Here is a 20417-nt window from a genome sequence, read left to right on the forward strand (position 1 = left end):
CCAAATAGTGATTTTTCCCTCTAAACTTCTGACATGGTTTTATTTCAATAAATATTCAAATGATCCAATATTTCAGCAGAAATCATAGATTAGAGAAAAAATCCTAAAACTGAAAAACAGATTTGTGTATCAGAACTGTATTTTTTCTTCTTTCCTTTCCCATTAATCATCTCACGACCCCTCAGATTTATCTGGTGACCCTTTGGAGGGGCCCGACCCCTAGGTTGGGAACCACTGGACTAAACTAGCTAACTGTATATAAAGTAGTTGAAACTAGCTCCACCTCCAGCAGCTACAACAGTAACATGCTGCTTTTTATACACTGATTACACACTCGTTATTAACTATATAGACATATAAATAATATTTCCCTCTGAAATGTAGTACAGTGGAAGTATGAAGTAGAATCAAATGGAAAATACTCAAGTACGGAAAGTACAAGTACCTCAAAATTGTACTTATGTACAGGACTCGAGTAAATGTACTTAGTTACTCTCCACCACTGCAGGTTGGCATTTTTGTGTGTCCACAGATTATTGAGGATTTCATTACAATAACACACACACACACACACACACACACACACACACACACACATACACACACACACACACACACACACACACAGTGAGGAGAGGAGGGGTGACGTCATTGTGATCCACATCCACAGCAGCAGGAGGGGTGAGGTGGCCAGCCGCTGATCCGCCGGTATCATGGCTTCCTAACGAGGAGGGGGAAGTGAATGAGAGGAAAACAAGGATTTTTGTCGAGCGACCGACAGATTATCGTCCTTTCCAGACAACTGAGAGTGGGACTGAGGGGCTCGGGCTCCCTTTTCGCCCCCCCCCCCATCCACACACACGGTCGCCTACTGGGATCCAGGATATACTTTATCATTTCATTGTTGAGTCTGCCTTCGTGAACCGTGGAAGATGGCCGACCCGGCGGAGTGCACCATCAAAGTGATGTGCCGTTTTAGGCCCCTGAACAGCTCTGAGGTGGTCAGAGGCGACAGATACATTCCCAAGTTTCAAGGGGAAGACACCGTTGTAATCGCGGTGAGTTGTGTTGTGCTGAAGGGCGTTAGCTGCCCGTTTGATTGGGCCCTCGGGCACAGTCAGCAGTACGCCATTTTTGATTGTCTTGTAGCTACGGTAGTTAGCACCTTAGCCTGTTAGCCACCGTTAGCAGGGACTGACCTGTTCACCGCTGCGTTGTTCCGCCGGCCCTGAGCTGCACCCAGCTTCTGGCGCCACATAAACACTGATAAATATTTAACTCATATCTTATTCTGTCTATAAGTCGGCAGCAGCTCTCAGTTTCACATTACTAGTGTTCATACTAACGCTTTTGCCGTTAAATATCACTATTCACAGTTGCCCTGTCATGGCTAGCGAGCTGTCATTCAACAAAGCCACAAACACATCGGCTGGCACAGGTGAAAACCTCGCCCGCAGATCCTGAACAATGTTAACTACATTATTATCACGACATGAATTAAGAAGTAGCTGTGCATCTGTAACGATAAAGCTATTAATTATGAACAGTTTGCGTCAGCATAAAAGCGTAAGCCAGCTTTGATTTAGTGGTGGCTAGCAGACTGTTGGCTAGCAAGGCTAGGCCAGCTGGTAGTTGACAGATTAGCCGGCCTTGGTTAGCTGGCTAGTTTTAATACTGCTGCTTAATTAAAGCTAACAGTAGCTAGCTGACCAGCTGGCCAAATGATCAACCTTTCTGTATAGATATAGTTAAAAAAATACTTAGATTAATGAATTTAACACAGAATTATAATGTGCCTCCACTAAGGAATAGGAAACGTCAAAATAATATCAGTGGCATCCACAGAAATGTCAAATTGCATGCAGGTCAGTGGTATTCTGTTAGCTTTCAGTAACTGGACACTTTACAATCTTAATAACACCACATGCTCAACTAGATATTCAAATATGTGAGGGTATACTTTATTGGTATACTTTATTGGTTTATTGGTTGGTTGTTAATCATGACGTTTATATTGGGATCCAACCAAAGTTTGTTGTCTTTAGTTTAATTAGCCTTTGAGTGACACAGAACCCTCTGGCACTTGATAAGGATAATGGCATGGGCACAATTTTCACAAAGACAAAAGAAGGAAATGCCTTTACTAATGCATTGCCACTGTTATGAAGTATCAAAGAATTTGCCCTTAGGTCAGTTTACAAGAGATGTACACTTGATGCTTTGTCATCATGGGCTTATATATCTTTAAGAGGCACTGTTTACACAACTTAGACTGGCAGGATTAAAAATCATTCACAAAAGGAAGAGGGTTTGGTCTGCTGTACAGTATGACTGTAGTAATTGAGAAGCACAACAACAGTGCAAGGGCCCGGCTGATATCTCACACTTGTACATGCTAAACATGCCAAAGTCAACAGCGTATTATTCTAAAATTGTGGTTAAACATTAGGTCTTCTTTGTAACAAACTATCACGCTCTCTGTGGACTTTGGTGCCTTGTAACAGATCCACCTATGAAAATGCCGCTCTAACAGCGTTTACAAGGCAATAGAAACTGTTTTTGAAATACATCCACAAAGTTGCAAGTTTTGGCTGAGTGCATATGAATCACATCTTCTTTTGGAGTTTAACTACTAATTTAGGCAGTGAATTTAGAATACAACAGGACTATTCATTTTCTGTCATGCAAAACACAGAAGACTGTTATAGCTGTGGCGACTTTATGAATAGTTTTGCTGACACTGACTTCAGGCCTTTAACTAATAGCAAGCGTACTGTCTGTGCCCCTCAGGCATGGTGTGGCCCAGCCCATTACAGAGTGCCAGTCATAGTGCCAAAATACCAGTGCACATTGTGAAAGACGCAAGTGTTACAGGCCAGAGCCCGCTAGCCTCTGCTGGTGCATCTGCTTTGAGAAGTACAACACTCACAGTGCCTATAAGCAGCAGCAGCAGCAGCGGCGGCACAGGCTTGCTGGGTAATCCCCCTGTGTTTTCTCTCCTGGTAACCAGCTGTTTGACCAATCAGAGCAGGCAGTTGGTCAGGCGCTTGGCGATCTCACCGGGTGGGGAGGGTAATTATTATGGTGATGTACTTTGTTTTGCAGAGATGCTCTTATCCAGGGTGACTGACTCACTTAGCTCGTATTTTTTTATCCGTTTTCAAACAATCTAGGGCGTGGACCCTGTATTAGGGCTGAAGCCTCAACTGTAGTGCTTCATCGCTCTGCCAGTGGTGAAGCTGACCACCACTGCCCATTGTAAAGACTCCTGACAAGCAGCTCGCAGGCCTCTGTGATGCTATGATGCTCTCACATATTCACGGAGGCTCACTGATCCTCTACACAAGAGAGTTTTGTCTTTTTGAGCATATTCCTACAGTCTTACTCAGCTGCAGCTCACTTTAAAAGTCCTGCCTGCCTTTTGCTGTAAAAGGAGGGAGATGAAGTTTCCAGATGAAGCGGTATTGGTGTCGTAACTACCCTGTTTTGCTCAGCTAGTTTTGCCGGCGTAGTGTTAGCGTGCAGCAGGTGAATAATTCATGCATCCATTACTTCCCTGTCGGTTCCTTTCCCTGTGCACAAAAAAGATCATTCCCCCATGCTTTGCTGTCACATCCCCTATTTGCATACAGTAACCTGGGACGCTCGGCAAGAACGCGACTGAGCTACTTTTAGATAAAAGGAAGAAAAGGATTAGAGAGATAAGTAAAAGTGCTCCTTTTAATCACATGTAAAACTGGTAGGCTAGATAACATCGAAGCAATCAACACCTGTTTTTTTTTTCTGTTTGCCTGCCAGCTGTGTACCAGGAAGCGAAATTGCCAACAAACCCAAACTGATAAACTGTGGAATACTGACCTATTTTGCCTAGCAACACAAATCCAATTAGATTTCATGCATCATTCAACAAGAATCATGTGGATGCTGCAGAATAACCTTGGACTGTGTGGTACTGTCTCTCCTGAATAGCTTAACAGGGGCAGTATCATAACAAAGCCATGAGGAAGCAGGAAACTGACGGAGGACTTATGAATACTCTAGCAAGGCTTTTTCACTGTAATTATGTTTTCAGCAAGTAATCCCATTAGACAGAAGTGTAGGTAACGAGGCCGGGTAACAATGAGGACTTTAAACACTGCCTATGCTATTGTTTGCACTCAGCATCTGGCGGGGCCGATAGTGCCTCGGCGCTCCTGTTCCGGGCAAGGTTCATTTCCAGGATGTGTGGTAGCCGGAGTGAATTAACAACGTCTTAAGATGCTGCTGGTCTGTGTTGTACCGAGCCGCGCTTTAGATGTGACCGTCTGTCGGTGGAGGGATTATGAGCCGGGGTGCAAATTGAGGACATCTCTGCTGCAGTAGTTCAGAGTAATTCTGTTGAAGTTGCCGTGTTGTTTTTAAACACCAGTGACATATTTGTGGTTTCACAAGTATCCAAGCCAGCTTTTGAATATGTTTACATGTATCACTAACCTAAAACCAGGAAGGAGTGATTTGTGGCTTCTCCAGGGTGACAGCAGCTGCTTGTCCACATTCTCAACCATGGGTTGGGGCCTTTCCCTGCTGATACAGGTGTTAACATTGAACCTGACAATAGCAAATCTCATAAAAAAAGATATATATATGTTTTGTTTTGTACCCTCGAGTATCAGAATTGGACGGGGCTTTCTTAAACTCTCTCCATATTTAGAACCCCACCCATCAGTCTGGAGACAGATGAGTCAGCTGGGACTTCAGACGTCCAAAGACAGCGTGCCATCTCAGTTGAACCTCAGAATCGCTTGTAGCATCATCATCAGCTTTTTTCCCCTGAGGTCTCCTCCTTTTTAAATCCAGCTATTGATTGCTATCTCATTAAAATTGTGCTTTGAAGTCTTTTTAACAAGCCAGTCGGATATCAAAATCAGCTACACTCTCTGCTTGTTTGAGGCAGACTGGCTCCTAAGCCAGCGGTAAAAGCTCAGGGTCTAGGTAAGTTCACTTAAAGGCCACGCAGAGATTGTTGAAGATCGGTTCAGGACAGATGTACTCACTTTCAGGAGTTCAGTAAGGTCGAGAACATCAAATCGTGACAGCTAGAGGCGTCCTGGTGGCCTAGAGGTTTAAGACACAGACTATAATTGTAAGTCAGGCGAATGATCTGTGTTGTTTGTCACCTCTTCTATAATTCACCGTTTCCTGTCACTTCTCTATGGTTGCTATTCAATGAAGGTTCCCAGAAGAAATTCTGTCAGCTTTCTCGTCAGTAAAACACATTTGTTTTGAGCATCAGGGTACAACAGTAGGGTTGGTTTATGCTGCATGATGAAGTGTCATTCAGATCTCTTTTCTTCGTCCCCTCTTGTTGCTATCATGCTACATCGATTTAAAATAAAAAATAGTGTTGCTGCTGCTGGACATGTATGCGTATGAGTCTGGTTATTGGAATCATGTTGAATCACTTCTGTGTGTGTAGTACAGATGGATCTGTTTACTAAACATGTCACAGATGACAATTTTGAGAGAGGCTGCGAGATAATGGGTTTGGTTTTGGTATTGTAGCCATTACTCACTCTTCCTTTTTCCTCTTTATTTCAGGGCAAGCCGTACATGTTTGACAGAGTGTTTGCATCAAATACAACACAGGAACAAGTGTACAACGCTTGCGCCCAGAAGATTGTAAAAGGTGAGGTGTCACTTTTGTTTTTTAGCAGTTTATTTTCACACCGGATTTGTTTTTAGAGCCATAACACAACAAAAGAAGATGGCATTAGCTAAGCTTTAAAAAACTTAAACCATACATAAAAACCAATGACTTAAATAAGTTCTGTGCTGTGTCTTGTAGATGTTCTGGAGGGATACAACGGGACAATTTTTGCATATGGGCAGACATCATCTGGCAAAACACACACCATGGAGGTAAGGATGACTTGTATACATCTTGTTTTGGAATAATATTTTAACTTTCACATCATTACATCATATTAATTTCTTCTCAATCTGCAGGGGAACCTCCATGACACAGATTCGATGGGCATCATCCCCAGGATAGTTCAAGACATCTTCAACTACATCTATTCCATGGATGAAAATTTGGAGTTTCATATCAAAGTAAGTAGACGGAGACAAGCTGTTAAACTGTCCCACCGCTAGTTGAGAGGCAGAGTGCTGCATTGGTGATGGAGACACTAACTAGAAAAGCCATTTTTGATCTTCTAGGATCATATATTAAGTTCAGATACATGTTTAAAATGTTATATTTATGGCTTTCTGTCCAAATGTTAAACACAAACTGTGAGTGCTGGTAACAAACTACGTACTTCTAGTTTTTGCAGTTTTCTGTTTGTCATTGTGGGTCAGCATTTTTTACCCGCAACATCACACGTTACTTTGTGCTGCTGCATCATAGTTCCTTGCTGGCTCTCCTTCATGTTCGTCGATCTTTACTATTACTATGATTGTAGTGATGGGAGTGATATAGTGATATAGATATATTTAAATATAAACATTTAGTGGTGAGACTTTTACTTGCTGCAGTGTTTTTTGCTCTAAAATATCAGACTTAAGCTACCTGTCTGGAAATAACAAAGCTGAAGAAATAAATTCAATTATTCAAGAAAAGAATCAGAAAATAAAAAACAGACGCAATTTTCAAAACACATTATACTTATGAATTTTTTTGGTTCCTTTTGTGTTTGAGGTGACTGTGACTTGCATTTTTACCTTAACTGTAACTAATAGGAAATGGCATCTTTTGTTTTTAGTGTATTTTTTTTTGTTTTGTTTTTTTAAACTTCAAACAGTATTACTGTGCTGCTGTTTTATCACTCTGCAGATAAAATCTAAATCTGGAAACAACAAAACTAGTAAAGCTGTTCTTTAGATTCTCTACTCTGAACTCTCAAGCTGGATTGCCAGTAATGAGATTGTTTCTCTGTTCACAGGTTTCATATTTTGAAATTTACTTAGACAAGATCCGGGACCTTTTGGATGGTAAGTGGCCGTGAAGGTGGAGTGAACACTGTATCTCTCATTTCTCCTAATTATACCAGACATGACAGAATGAGCCGCTAAAAGCCTGAGACACTGAGATAATGACGGAGCATCTGTGTTGCACTGCTGTAAATGCACTAATTTTGCAGGCTGTCCAGTTCAGACATTGTAAAGAAATTCAACAGGATTGAAACTCTGTCTTTAAATGTTAAAATCTGAAATGTTAAGAGCTTTAAAAAGTAAAGCCCACAATATGAGATGCATTTGTAGTGGGAAGTGGACGACGTCTCTGACACATTTTCTTCTCTCATCTCCAGTGTCAAAGACTAATTTGTCAGTGCATGAAGACAAAAACAGAGTGCCCTACGTCAAGGTGAGAACTAACCTCCTTCCACATGTCAAAGACTTGGTAAAACTTGTTAGAGTAGGCCAATTATCTAACCTCATGTTCTTATTTTTTTATTTAATTAATTAATTTTAAGGGCTGTACTGAGAGGTTTGTCTGCAGTCCGGAGGAGGTCATGGATACAATTGATGAAGGCAAATCTAACAGACATGTAGCAGTCACAAGTAAGATCCTGTTCTCATTAGACAATCAGTACATATATATTCTGCATTCGAGCCCGATGCCGTTTAACCAAACGGATTTCATTTCTCCCTTTTTTTAGACATGAACGAGCACAGCTCCAGGAGTCACAGTATCTTCCTGATAAACGTCAAACAGGAGAACACTCAGACAGAACAGAAGCTGAGCGGCAAACTCTATCTGGTGGATCTGGCTGGTAGTGAAAAGGTACAGAGAGTCCAAGGAAATATTCAGTCCAGTCCATGAGTTACTTTATTGTTTCTATATCGCAAAGTAGCTCCTCGTGTACACAGAGTCCGTTCTTCGCTGAGGTTATCGTCTTTGTGATTTTTTTTTTTTTTCAGGTCAGTAAAACAGGAGCGGAGGGAGCTGTGCTGGATGAAGCAAAGAACATCAACAAGTCTCTGTCGTCCCTGGGGAACGTCATCTCAGCTCTGGCTGAAGGAACAGTCAGTAACTCTACTTCAACTCTCTACAGTCATAGAGGATTTGCTGTTGTTTCTTAAATTTGCCATTTGGTGCAATTATAGAGATCCATTTGTTGAATATGTTGTGGTGTTGTTCTGTGGGATTTGATTACACAAGTAGCACTTTAAGCAAAAGTGAATCGTCTGATGAGGTGAAAGCTTTACTCCAGAACATTATGAGCTCATGTTTGTTTGAGGCATTATCATCTAGCTAAGTCAGCACAACAACCTCAGGTGATGATTTTTTTTTTTTACCCCCCAACAGTATTTTTATAGCATTTTTGAAATGACAGACATTACTGTTAATGTAACTGACAGAAGGGCAGCCTGGTTAACCAGCTGCACAGCCCAGAGCAAGGTGTGCATCTGGAAAACCAGCACGTTTTATCAGTCATCTTATGTGAAATTGCCGTTTTCGAACATATACGCGTCCTTTATGCCGCTGAAACAACTTAAGCAGATAAAAACTTTCCTCCGAGCAATGTTTTCTTTAGCTGTTCCATAGCGATTTCACCCTTTTCACTTTGATCAACGATCGGTTTGTTCTAGCGTCCCTTCCCTCTGTAAACAACCTGAGGCGGACAGCAGCTGATATATTTGTGATGGTCTGAAACAAGCGAGCTATTGTACAGACGTGTCTTACTCCAGACCGGGCGTAGTAGTGGTGTCTCAAGAATTACAGTGAACTGCTGCAGCTTAGCCCTTTATGTCAATAATCATTTATTGACATATCATGTTGTCATTTCATCTAATTTTGCTAAACTCATGAGAAATATAACTGAAGCCATCACATCCTGTTGGCACAGTGCTGATGAAGCCTCAGGCTGTCCTGTGCGTTTTCAGAGCAGCGGCAGCATGTTAAAATTCATTATCCCAGCTTTTAAAATCTCTTACTTTGTTCTGGGTTTGTTTTTCTTCCGTCAAAACTTTAATGTCTGTCGTAGAGTTTTGACAAATAATCTAAAATTACAGGATTTCCACCACAAAATTGTTTAATTGAGACCTTGATGCATCTCATCTCATGGTCACGTTAGTTACTAGATGTTGGCTTAACAGTAGCCACTCTTATTAAACACATGGCATTAGCTGTGTGAAATAACACCTCTGTTCATCCTCTGTTTTTATTATTTTAGCAGAGGTGGTCTTTATTTAAGGCGAGATGGAAACCATGAATAGCTTTGTAAGAGGTGTTTAACATCTTGGTCAAAAACTGTATTTACTGATGAATAGAGAAAATCAATGAACCACATATTTTCATACAGTCCACTAGGAGTCAGTTAATGTCTGTTCAGCTCATTAAATGTATATATTTGTGTCCGTGCACCAGGCCTACATCCCCTACCGAGACAGCAAGATGACCCGTATCCTGCAGGACTCGCTGGGTGGTAACTGTCGAACCACCATCGTCATCTGCTGCTCGCCTTCCTCCTATAATGAGGCTGAAACCAAATCCACCCTCATGTTCGGACAGAGGTTGGTAGACCAGGAGAAAGAAAACAGACATACTGCTGTTGTCTAAAATAAGTTGGCTGCAGACCATATTTATTTATTTATTTACATATTTTTAAAAATTTTTATCAAGTAATGAAGATCCTGGAAATCTAAAAGAGACGTAACTTCCAAATTTAGACTAGAATTTTAGAAGGCATGATATAAGTAATAATGGGATAGAAAAGATGGAAAAGTAATAGAAAATAATTCATAACACACAAATGGTTTCATGGTGTGGTCGCTGGTCCATTTATGAAGCTTTTTGAAGGAATTATGATCCAATTCGAGTTCTGTCAGTGTAATAAAAACCTTTTTGTTTTTCTTCTACAATTTAGAGCAAAGACCATCAAGAACACTGTGACGGTGAACATCGAGTTGACAGCAGAGCAGTGGAAGCAGAAGTATGAGAGGGAGAAGGAGAAGAACAAGACCCTGAGGAACACCATCACCTGGCTGGAGAATGAGCTCAATCGCTGGAGAAACGGTGAGGCGGCGGACTTTTGCCTGTGTTGTACACTGTTTAATAAACAGAAATGCGAATACAGTGGAGGTTCTTTGAAACATAATTGAGGATCTGTCCTCCCATCTCAGGTGAGAGCGTGCCAGTGGAGGAGCAGTTTGACAAGGAGAAAGCCAACGCCGAGGTTCTGGCCCTGGACAACATCATCAACGACAAGCCGGCCACCACGCCCAACGTACCCGGTGTTCGTCTCACCGACGTGGAGAAGGACAAGTGTGAGGCTGAGCTGGCCAAGCTTTACAAACAGCTGGATGATAAGGTGAGGAAGAGCACGGGATGTTTGTAACTGGTGCGTGAATGTGGATTTGTGGATCTGGCAGCATCTTTAAACAAAATTATTCCATGTTAAAATATGCAACCAGACATGGAGAATTGTTTTTTTTATTTCTTACATAATATAATAATTAAGACAGTTTCAGATATTCTTTTAAAAAATAAGATGGTGGTCTGTTTATTTTTTCTCAAGGCTGCAAAAGTTTAGCACAGTATTTCACCTTGTTCCCTAAGTCAATTAGACCTGCGGTTAATGTTAATGTCGCTGTGGGTCTCCGCTCTGTGCAGGACGAGGAGATCAACCAGCAGAGCCAGCTGGCAGAGAAGCTGAAGCAGCAGATGCTGGATCAGGAGGAGGTGAGTACCGGACGTTTGGGTGGGTAGAGGGTCTCGTGTGCAGCATAAACTTTTGATCTTTCTAGTCTCTGAGGTGTGAGGAGACTGAACATGTGAAGCTTTCAGAGCTGTCAGCTTGTGTTTATATTTCACTTACTCCAGTCCTGTTGTTTTGAACAGCGCTACCACCTACTATTAGGTATTATTTTATTTAAAGGGTAGCTTAATAATGATCTAGAGCTGGTTGTCATTAACCAGCCATGAACAGCTGCTGTCAGACTCTCTGTCTGTGTTGGAAAGAGGCAGAAAGGAGGGATGTGATCATGTGAACAGTGCAAAAAAAAAAAAAGATTTAGTGTGTAGTTCCACTTTAATAATTATGTCCATGAGTCAAATTTTTACTAACTGGTTTTTATTGGCAGACTTGATGTGTTTTTTGTAAGTCAGCCATGCACACACTTTGTCCTGCATTCCCACACTCTACTACAGCGCAGCATGCAGTGCAATTTCAGAGTACAAAAGAAAAGTCAGCAAGGAGGAAATCTTGTTTGATATCAAATTAAAAATGCAAATTGCCTTTTCTTCCATATTGTAAAAAAAAAACAAAAAACTGAATAATTACTGCAGCCCTAATGCGCTCAAAAAGAAAAATCAAACAATTACACTCTTCTCCCCGCCTTATAGCTTCTGGCCTCCTCACGCCGCGATCACGAGAACCTCCAGGCAGAGCTGAACCGCCTGCAGGCGGAGAACGAAGCCTCCAAGGAGGAGGTAAAGGAAGTGCTTCAGGCTCTGGAGGAGCTGGCCGTCAACTACGACCAGAAGAGCCAGGAGGTGGAGGATAAGACCAAGGAGTTTGAGGCCATCAGCGAGGAGCTTAGCCAGAAATCGGTGAGCCAAGGACAGATGTCAGCATGCCCAGAGACACTGTTGCACTTTAATTTTGGTCATGTGTCTTTTATTTGTCCTTGATTTTGGCTACGTTAATATGTAGCGCACAGACACGCAACACTATGATTAAACTTGTATAATCTGCAGGATTAAAGATGACTATTTACACATGCAACCATGCACACATACACATATCTACAGCCGCTACGGCCGCCTTTCTGTACTTCACTTTTTAAAACCAGTCCAGGTTTGGATTCAAGTGAAATTATAACCTCATTCTCATGATGTGTCACATGTCAAACCAGTTCAGCAAGGAGCAATAATTCACTTGTTTGTAAAGGAAAAAAAAAGAGCCCTGGGTTAATAATAATATTCCTTTTTTATAGGATAAAGCACAGAAAATAAGAATGTAGCTATTGGGATCATGTAAACCTATGTCAATGATAAAGTAAAAATGGGGAAAAAAAGAGTCAGTATGTAAAAACAGTAGAAGAATGAATATTATCTGTATCTGGTAGTAAAATCTTCTCCCTCCCCACAGTCCATCCTGTCATCCCTGGACTCTGAGCTCCAGAAGCTGAAGGAGATGTCCAACCACCAGAAGAAGAGGGTGACGGAGATGATGTCATCACTGCTCAAAGACCTGGCTGAGATCGGCATCGCTGTGGGCAGCAACGATATCAAGGTACTGACAAGGTTTCTGCAGCGTTACAGTAGCAACACCAGCTTCTAGATGTTTACATTGATTAAATATTTCCTGATGCAGGAAAGTTTTGTATGGAGAATAACTTTGATGGCACATATATGGGAAATGTAGATGACTTATTAGACAATGTGTAGACAACTAAATTCAATCCCAGTCCATTAAGATATTCTGATGATGGAGTACATGAAGACATTGACATCTTCAACTTCCCTACATCCAGCTCCAGTTTTAATCACTCTCCTTCCATCTCCTCCATCTCCCTCTTGTCCTCCATGATGTTTTTCCAACTTTCCTTATCTGTCCTTGCAGCAACATGAGGGCGGCAGCGGTCTGATAGACGAGGAGTTCACGGTGGCCCGGCTCTACATCAGTAAGATGAAATCAGAAGTGAAGACCATGGTGAAACGCTGCAAGCAGCTGGAGGGCACCCAGTCAGAAAGCAACAAGAAGATGGACGAGAACGAGAAGGAGCTGGCCGCCTGCCAGCTGCGCATCTCCCAGGTACGCAGGAACGAACCACAAACAGTACCGTGACCCGTAACTAGAACATAACCAATGTAAAAAATGATGTATTAAACATTATGTCTTCTGTTTCCAGCATGAGGCTAAGATCAAGTCCCTGACTGAGTACCTGCAGAATGTGGAGCAGAAGAAGAGGCAGTTGGAGGAGAACGTGGACTCTCTGAACGAGGAACTTGTTAAGCTCAGCGCTCAGGGTATGTCGCCACTTGAATCCACTCAAATACTTCTAGGAAATGAATCCTAACTGGTGCTGTAGAGTAAAAGTCAAACAGGCTCTCAGGATTCTTCAACATCAACATAGTCAGCCAACTTGAAAAACTTGTTAGGTTTCAAGTAGTGATTCTGATCAGAACTGCCTACAAATTAATAAGAACTGGTGATTAGTTAGGAAACACTTTTTTCCCCTCTATCCTTAGATCCTCAAATCGGAATAAAAAAACTCTTTAACAGGGAGGAAAATGAAAGAAATCTCAGGAAATGTAGCAGGCTAAATTCATGGAAGCCTAAATCTGCTGAACATAAATGCGTTTTTTGCTTTCAACATATCATTGCTTCCTTTCTTACATAAATTTATTTGTAAACAATACCCAATCCTAACTTCTTACTAACCTTACTGCTGCGTTCAACAGTTTATCCCTTTATCATCAAATAACAGGGAATCATATGTTTCTGTTTTACAGAGAAAGTCCATGCTATGGAGAAAGAGAACGAGATCCAGACGGCCAATGAAGTCAAGGTATGTGCCTCCATCTTTTTAAACAGGGTGAAAGTGTTCACCACAGGTTTGCAGATTAGTGTCTGTTCTGACACATGGAAATGTATGAACTTGCATCCAGAATGTTTAAATCTAGTACGACTAAAAATTTCGTGTAAATAATCCCAACATGCTAAATGCTAACCCTGTTAACTTTTGCAACAACATCTGGCAAAAAGGGACGTGTGCTATTTTGTTTTATGTTCCTTATATATTTTAATGCTTTTTTTTTGTCAAAAATTTAGTCAAATATTGCAGTACATATTGTATGTTTATGTGTGTGTACAGGAAGCGGTGGAGAAGCAGATCCACTCCCATCGTGAAGCTCACCAGAAGCAGATCAGCAGCCTGAGAGATGAGCTGGACAACAAGGAGAAACTCATCACTGAGCTGCAGGAGTAAGACTTCTGTCTAACTTTGTGTTCTGCTGTTTTACTTCAGTTACTCCTCTGTTAGTAATGAAATTACCACATAAAGGTTAAAATAAACAGACAAAGGGACATTTTAAATAATAAGGAAGACCGTGGCAGATACAGGGAAATGTTTCTTGTCTTAAGGACTGTTCCTGCCATAAAAAAAAAATACTCACATATTCATTATTCACACAAAATACTCACATTCAGTCAGTGCGTTCATATTAACATGAGGATATGTTGTCTCTTCCAGTCTGAACCAGAAGATCATGCTGGAGCAGGAGAGACTCAGAGTCGAGCATGAGAAACTCAAATCCACTGATCAGGAGAAGAGCCGCAAGCTGCACGAGCTCACGTACGTCTCACACCGTCGGCCGCTGGTCACTTTTGTGTTTTGTTGGCTCAGAATTGTTGAAATGTTCACAACAGAAACTGAGCTGCATGTACATGTTTACTGTCTGTAATTTCATACAACAACATTGTGGTGGCACGTTTATTTTTTTTAAGGTTTTAACAGAACTTGTTGTTGTTGTTGTTGTTCAGGGTGATGCAGGACAGAAGGGAGCAGGCCAGACAGGACCTGAAGGGACTGGAGGAGACAGTGGTGAGTTTATCTGAATTAACTGATGATTGAAGACACAGATACAAGGAAACAACATTAAGATGGACAACAACCTTAATCTCACATCAGACATCGACTACAACCTGGACTCATGTTTCCTCTCTAACCACATCCAGAACTATTCTAATTCACTTATTTAAAATTTAGAAGCCATTATTGGTTCTTACCATCAGTAGAAGTGATTGTATTGTTGAGCTCCAAAAGGAAAAAGTCTTACCTGTAATTTCTGATAAAAGTCCTGGACACTGCACTTGTTTGTTCAGTTTATTCCAACTATCTCAACCTGACTCTTTCTGATTTTGATTGACTTTTTTTCATTCAAGGCAAAGGAGCTGCAGACCCTGCATAACCTGAGGAAGCTCTTTGTCCAGGACCTGGCTACCAGAGTGAAAAAGGTGAACCACCATGAAAAGAAAAGCTCTTTACAATAAGAGATAATTTGTTTTGCAAAAAAAAAGGCACAAACTACACAATTGATAACACAGCAGTTATAATGCATATGTTTTTTTGTTGTTGTTGTGCAGAGCGCTGAGATGGACTCAGACGACACAGGTGGGAGTGCAGCTCAGAAACAGAAAATTTCCTTTCTTGAGAACAATCTTGAGCAGCTCACCAAAGTTCACAAACAGGTAGGAGTTTGATACACACACTCTGCTTTAAATATTCACATTGCCCATCTCCGATTGATCTCTTTGCAGTTTTCCTCTTTTTCTTCTTCTTCCCTGTATAAGCCATTCTCTCTTTTTTCCACATTTGCTCTACCACCTTTATCTTACTTTCCTGCCACTGCTGTCTTTGCCTGATCTGATCTATAAGCCTATTTCCTCCTATACTTTCCTCCTGTCAGACTGATAAAAATGTAGATGAAAGAAATGTTTTCAACCGATGTAAACTGTCCTGCAGCTGGTGCGTGATAATGCAGACCTGCGCTGTGAGCTTCCAAAACTGGAGAAGCGTCTTCGCGCTACAGCTGAGCGGGTCAAGGCCCTGGAATCTGCTCTGAAGGAGGCCAAGGAGAACGCCGCCCGCGACCGCAAGCGCTACCAGCAGGAGGTGGACCGCATCAAGGAGGCCGTCAGGGCCAAGAACATGGCCAGGAGGGGACATTCGGCCCAGATCGGTGAGTACGGGGCGGATTGGACGAGATATATATACGTCTACACCTGCTCTTATTCTCTACAGTGAGATCTCAGACACGCAGAGTCAAACTGTACACCACAAAGCAACAAACAGAAAGATTTCTAGCAGAATCACGTGATCCATACTGTTAGGTTTCACTTGACGGCCGTAGTCTTTGTAAATCCCATCCTCAATCGTCTCATCTCCCTCCCCGCTTCAGCCAAACCCATCCGGCCTGGGCAGCAGCCAGTGGCATCACCCACTCACCCAAACATCAACCGCAGCGGAGGAAGCTTCTACCAGAACAGCCAGACGGTGTCCATCAGAGGAGGAAGCAGCGGCAAGCCAGACAAGAAGTAAGTGTCTTTGCGTTAACAAGACAACGTGTTATCCGAGGGATGTGGTTAACGCGCTGTAGAATTGTGAACTGGTGGAAAAGGAAGCGAGTTTCAACTGTGAAAGGACATTCTGGTGAAAATACAGAACCAAGATCCCATAACTGTGAACATTTAGGTTTCGCTATGATAGATCTGATGAATTCCCCTTATTGAATACTGAAACAAAGTTCATTACATCTCAAGATGAAGGTCACTCTGGTGATATAACGCTTTAAGAAGCGTACCATGGAACTACAACGTCCCTGTTCGGGTTTACAGACGTGAGCTAGCGTTGCTGCGTCTGACTTACTGCAGATTGGAAATAAAAATCTACAACAGAAAAATGAAGTGTTCACTCCAACCTCTGTCACAGAAATACAATTATTACCATATAATTTATAATAGCTTTATTCAAAGAGCACTTTTCAAAACATGAAGTTAACAAAGCTTAACAGGATTATAATAGAACACAGTAAGACTATTAATGATGATAATAATAAAAGCCCCAGTCTATATAATAATAATACAAGGGATTAAAATGTCAAATGGCAGGAAAGAGAATATAAAATAATGAAATACTGAAGGTGTTTTACACTGATTATACCCTTACCTCAGTAATCAGATGAAAGTTTATATCAAATATTAGTAGTAATCAGTTTTTATGTGAATGTGAATGTCCATAATTAGAAGATAACAGTCTGAAAACATCTGTTGCACATGTGTCCGTCCTGGAAGAGGGATCCCCCCTCTGTCGCTCTTCTGGAGGTTTCTTCAGTTTTTTCTTTGTTGAGCAGGTAGTTTTTCCTTTTCCGAATCGAGGATCTAAGGATAGAGGATGTTGTATTGAGGAACAGATTGTAAAGCCCCCTGAGGCAAATCTGTGATTCATGATATTGGGTTACGCAAAATAAAATCGACTTTATTTGTATATTAGTTCCTTTTGTGAAAAAGCAGCTGCATTCATACAAGCCGCCTCCATTTTCACACTGACAGACGTCTTTTTGAGAGTTTTATCGATGTAACTTTCATGATCGATGGTAGAATATGACATTCACTAACACCAACCTTTTTCTTTGTGTCTATCCGCAGCTGAAGAGCAGCTGGATAGAAGGACGACATCACAGAAGAAGCCAATATCACCCCCCCCGCCCACCCCGACAACCTGTCATTCCATTACAGCGGACAAGCTCCTCGTCGCTGCTTTGGAGCCACGAAGGAGTTTCTGAATTATAAATATATATATATATATATTATAAATATTCCTGGCCTGTACAGCTCCAATCCCCCACCTTCACCGACCCACTTACCCCTACGTCCCCTCCCTCAATTCTCATCACGACTTATCTCTTTTTTTTTTTTTTTTTTTTTTTTTTTCCTCTCTTACTGGATATAATTTAAAAAAAAAAAAAAAAAAAAAAGACAACAAATTTTAATTTTACAAAAGATAATATTCTTATCCACCGAACCAAACGCAGTCTTGAGCGCAGCCTCGGCGAGCGAAACCGCACACGACTGGAATGTGTAGCTTCGGTTTCGTTTTTTGTTTTGCACAGTCTGTCGTCATCTGTCGTCGTCGTGCGAGTAGTTCTGCACTGTGCCAAGCTGAATGTAACGGTAGCAAGATCCGATTTAAAAAAAAAAACAAAAAAAAGAATAACACACCTAAAACAAACAAAAAGACTAAAAAAAAAAACAAAAAAAAAAAAGGAGACCCTACCACGAGAAATAGCTTGACCCTATAGGCTAACCTCTGTACATTTCAACATTACTACTATTGGTTGTTAACCACACTTTTCTCTGGATAGATTTTACATGCTTCTTTAAGGAAAAAAAACTACAAAAAAAAAAAAATACGTATGGTTTTGAAATGACTAGATGGCGTCGAGCACTACTGTTCTGTCCGGTCTTGATGTACAGATTGTAAAATTGGCACTACTGCACACGCTTCCCTGGTGAGAGAGAGCTGTATGGAAATAGGGGAAACGGCTAAAAAGAAGGATTTAAAAAAAAAAAATAAAAAGCCAAGACGTGCGACAGTGTACTGTAGATGTATTTAACTAAATACCTGTGGAGGCCAATTGTTTTTATCATTAAGTTAAAATAAAAACCTATACTCGTTATTGGTGACTTCATGAGAAGGATGAATAAGAATGTAGAAAAGGAAGGACGGAAAGATGAGAATGATCCGGTTAACACGACACACTTCCACTTTTTAAGCATAGACGTTATGCTCAGTAGCTAAATGTACTGTTTTTACTTCTCTCAGTGGTTAGTAAACGCTGTGTTTAATGGACGCTATTTATATCTCCTCGCACATCGGAGCACATAGACTTCAGGCATATAGACTGATAGCACACACGATGCTTGTCCTGTCCTAGCTGGGTCGCTGTCACTCACTCGTCCCTAACATGCGTCCCCCCCCCCCCTCCCCTCCTCCAACCACCTTCGCTCACATATTCAGGACCTTGTTTTGATTTTTTTTTAGTCGTAAATCCTCATTTGATCCCTGCCGTATCAAGTTGAATTCTTTTTCAAGGGTGCCTCGCTTCTATATTATTTTTTTTCTCGTCTTCCTTCCCCCACACCCTTTTTTGGTTGTTTCGAATAGATTTAGGACCTGTAATTGTACGTCTCCCCCCCCCCCCCCCCCTCCACACCCCTTTTTTTGTTGTAATTTGCATAAAGCAATGTGTTTCGCTGGGTTTTATGTACTGTATCACTTTCATTGTTCCATAGATCAGAAAGCTTAGATGCATATTCGATGGGGGGGGGAAACGGCGGGCGGGCAGGGGGGTGTCAGTCGATGGCTCGGACCTTTTTGCCGCTGATCAGCCAGTCAGGAGAGCAGGGTCTAAAATTGCACAACAATCTTCTGTCATCATCTGGAGGGAAGGGTTTATTTAACAAAATCTAGTCAGCGGTGTAGGATTTATTTTGTGTTTTGTTGTCTTTAATGTATTTTTTTAGAGTGTTTTTCATGATTTTTTTTTTTCTTCCCCCCATTTTAATTCCCACTACGGCTTGATTTTTTTTTTTTTTTTTTACCCTGTGAAGCCCCAGTGCATCGGCAAAGAGCTTGTTGTGATTGTAATCCCAGCATGAGAACACTAACATCTTGTGCAAGTGCAATATACTGTTAAATACACTGTAAATCAGTCGACTGGCAGGTGTGATCAGGGTGCGTTTGCAGCGGTAATCCTGCCATACAGAGTCAAAGTCCTGTCCCACTTTTCTTTTAGCGTCTGTTTCACTAACTTTTGGTTTTTTTTCTCTTTGCTCTTTCTTAAAAGCTGAAACATGATTACAGGGATTTTTCTGTCCATATTCTAAGATTAAGGAGTATCTACTTCTGTGCTGAAAGATAAACTCCATCCAGTGCAGTAGTAGATATTTAAATTAGAAAATGAACAATTAAGTTTCAGCTTTTAAAGAAACTGCTGGAAAATATATATTTTTTTGTTGACAATAGTGGAACAAATCTAGCTCGAAAAGGAAGGGGGACGGGAGTTTGATGTCATAGTAAAACCTGTCATCTTGGAACAGGAAAATTGGGTTTAATAGCACTTCTTCACAATATCTGCACTCAGAAAAAACACTCCATATGTGGCTGTTTTTTGACTGGAGGAAAAAAAAGAAGTTTCCGAAGCCCTGTAAATGGATCTGTTTGTTGACGGCAAATAATTTAACTAGTAATAATTACTTTGTACAAGCTGCAGGGAGGAGTAGCTTCCCCCTACCCCCCGTATCTATGACAGGACAGTGTTTGGTGTCTATCGAGATGGTTTATTCCCTCTGTGTAATCTTCTAGATTAGTTAAAACTTTGCAGCATGGACCTCAAAATGTTTATCCTTTGACCTCCAACCAAAACTGGATATGAAATGGGGAAAAAAAAATATAGTTAAAAATAAAAACAGCAAAGAATATTTGTGGTGTTTACCTAAATTGAATTTTGCATTAATTCTAAATTTAAAAAGTGTAGCTACTTTTTTTTATTACTGTGTAATAGTCGGTCAAGTTTTAAAGGACAGTTTTGAGGATCCATCAGTGGACGAGGTACTGGATCATTCCTGGAGAACTGGGGCACAAATAGCAGGGCTCTGATATGAACGGAGATGGGAAGTTAATGAGATCACAGTTTTGGATTGACTGCATGATGTAAATGTATGTGTGATTAAATAATTATGAGAAAACACTTCCATCTCTGTCCTTCCTGCGTTCGGTCGAGACTCGCTGATTGTTTTTGCAACAGCCAGTCAAACGTCAGAACAAAATTGCAAGTCATTTAATCTTGATGAGGTATTGTGTTCACAAATTAACTTCCTGTAATCATATTTGATACTGTTAATCTTGTAGTAAAGTTATTTAAT

At 41.1% G+C, this 20417-nt stretch overlaps 1 protein-coding gene across 1 annotated transcript; it reads left to right on the forward strand.

The window, feature by feature from the left end:
• Positions 1–647: 647 nt before the first annotated feature.
• LOC122993074 (kinesin-1 heavy chain) lies at positions 648–20242 on the forward strand. The gene is made up of 26 exons (XM_044366934.1): positions 648–1058; positions 5578–5665; positions 5825–5898; positions 5986–6090; positions 6924–6972; positions 7290–7345; positions 7455–7542; positions 7641–7765; positions 7903–8007; positions 9353–9498; positions 9852–10000; positions 10108–10295; positions 10598–10666; positions 11330–11536; positions 12078–12221; positions 12552–12743; positions 12841–12958; positions 13445–13500; positions 13807–13916; positions 14185–14286; positions 14475–14535; positions 14877–14948; positions 15078–15182; positions 15457–15673; positions 15893–16028; positions 17139–20242. The coding sequence occupies exons 1-26, from the start codon at positions 933–935 to the stop codon at positions 17140–17142; spliced, it is 2892 nt and encodes a 963-aa protein (XP_044222869.1). The 5' UTR covers positions 648–932; the 3' UTR covers positions 17143–20242.
• The last annotated feature ends 175 nt before the right edge of the window (positions 20243–20417 follow it).

This window comes from Thunnus albacares, chromosome 12, assembly GCF_914725855.1.
Source record: "Thunnus albacares chromosome 12, fThuAlb1.1, whole genome shotgun sequence".
Classification (NCBI taxonomy): Eukaryota; Metazoa; Chordata; class Actinopteri; order Scombriformes; family Scombridae; genus Thunnus; species Thunnus albacares.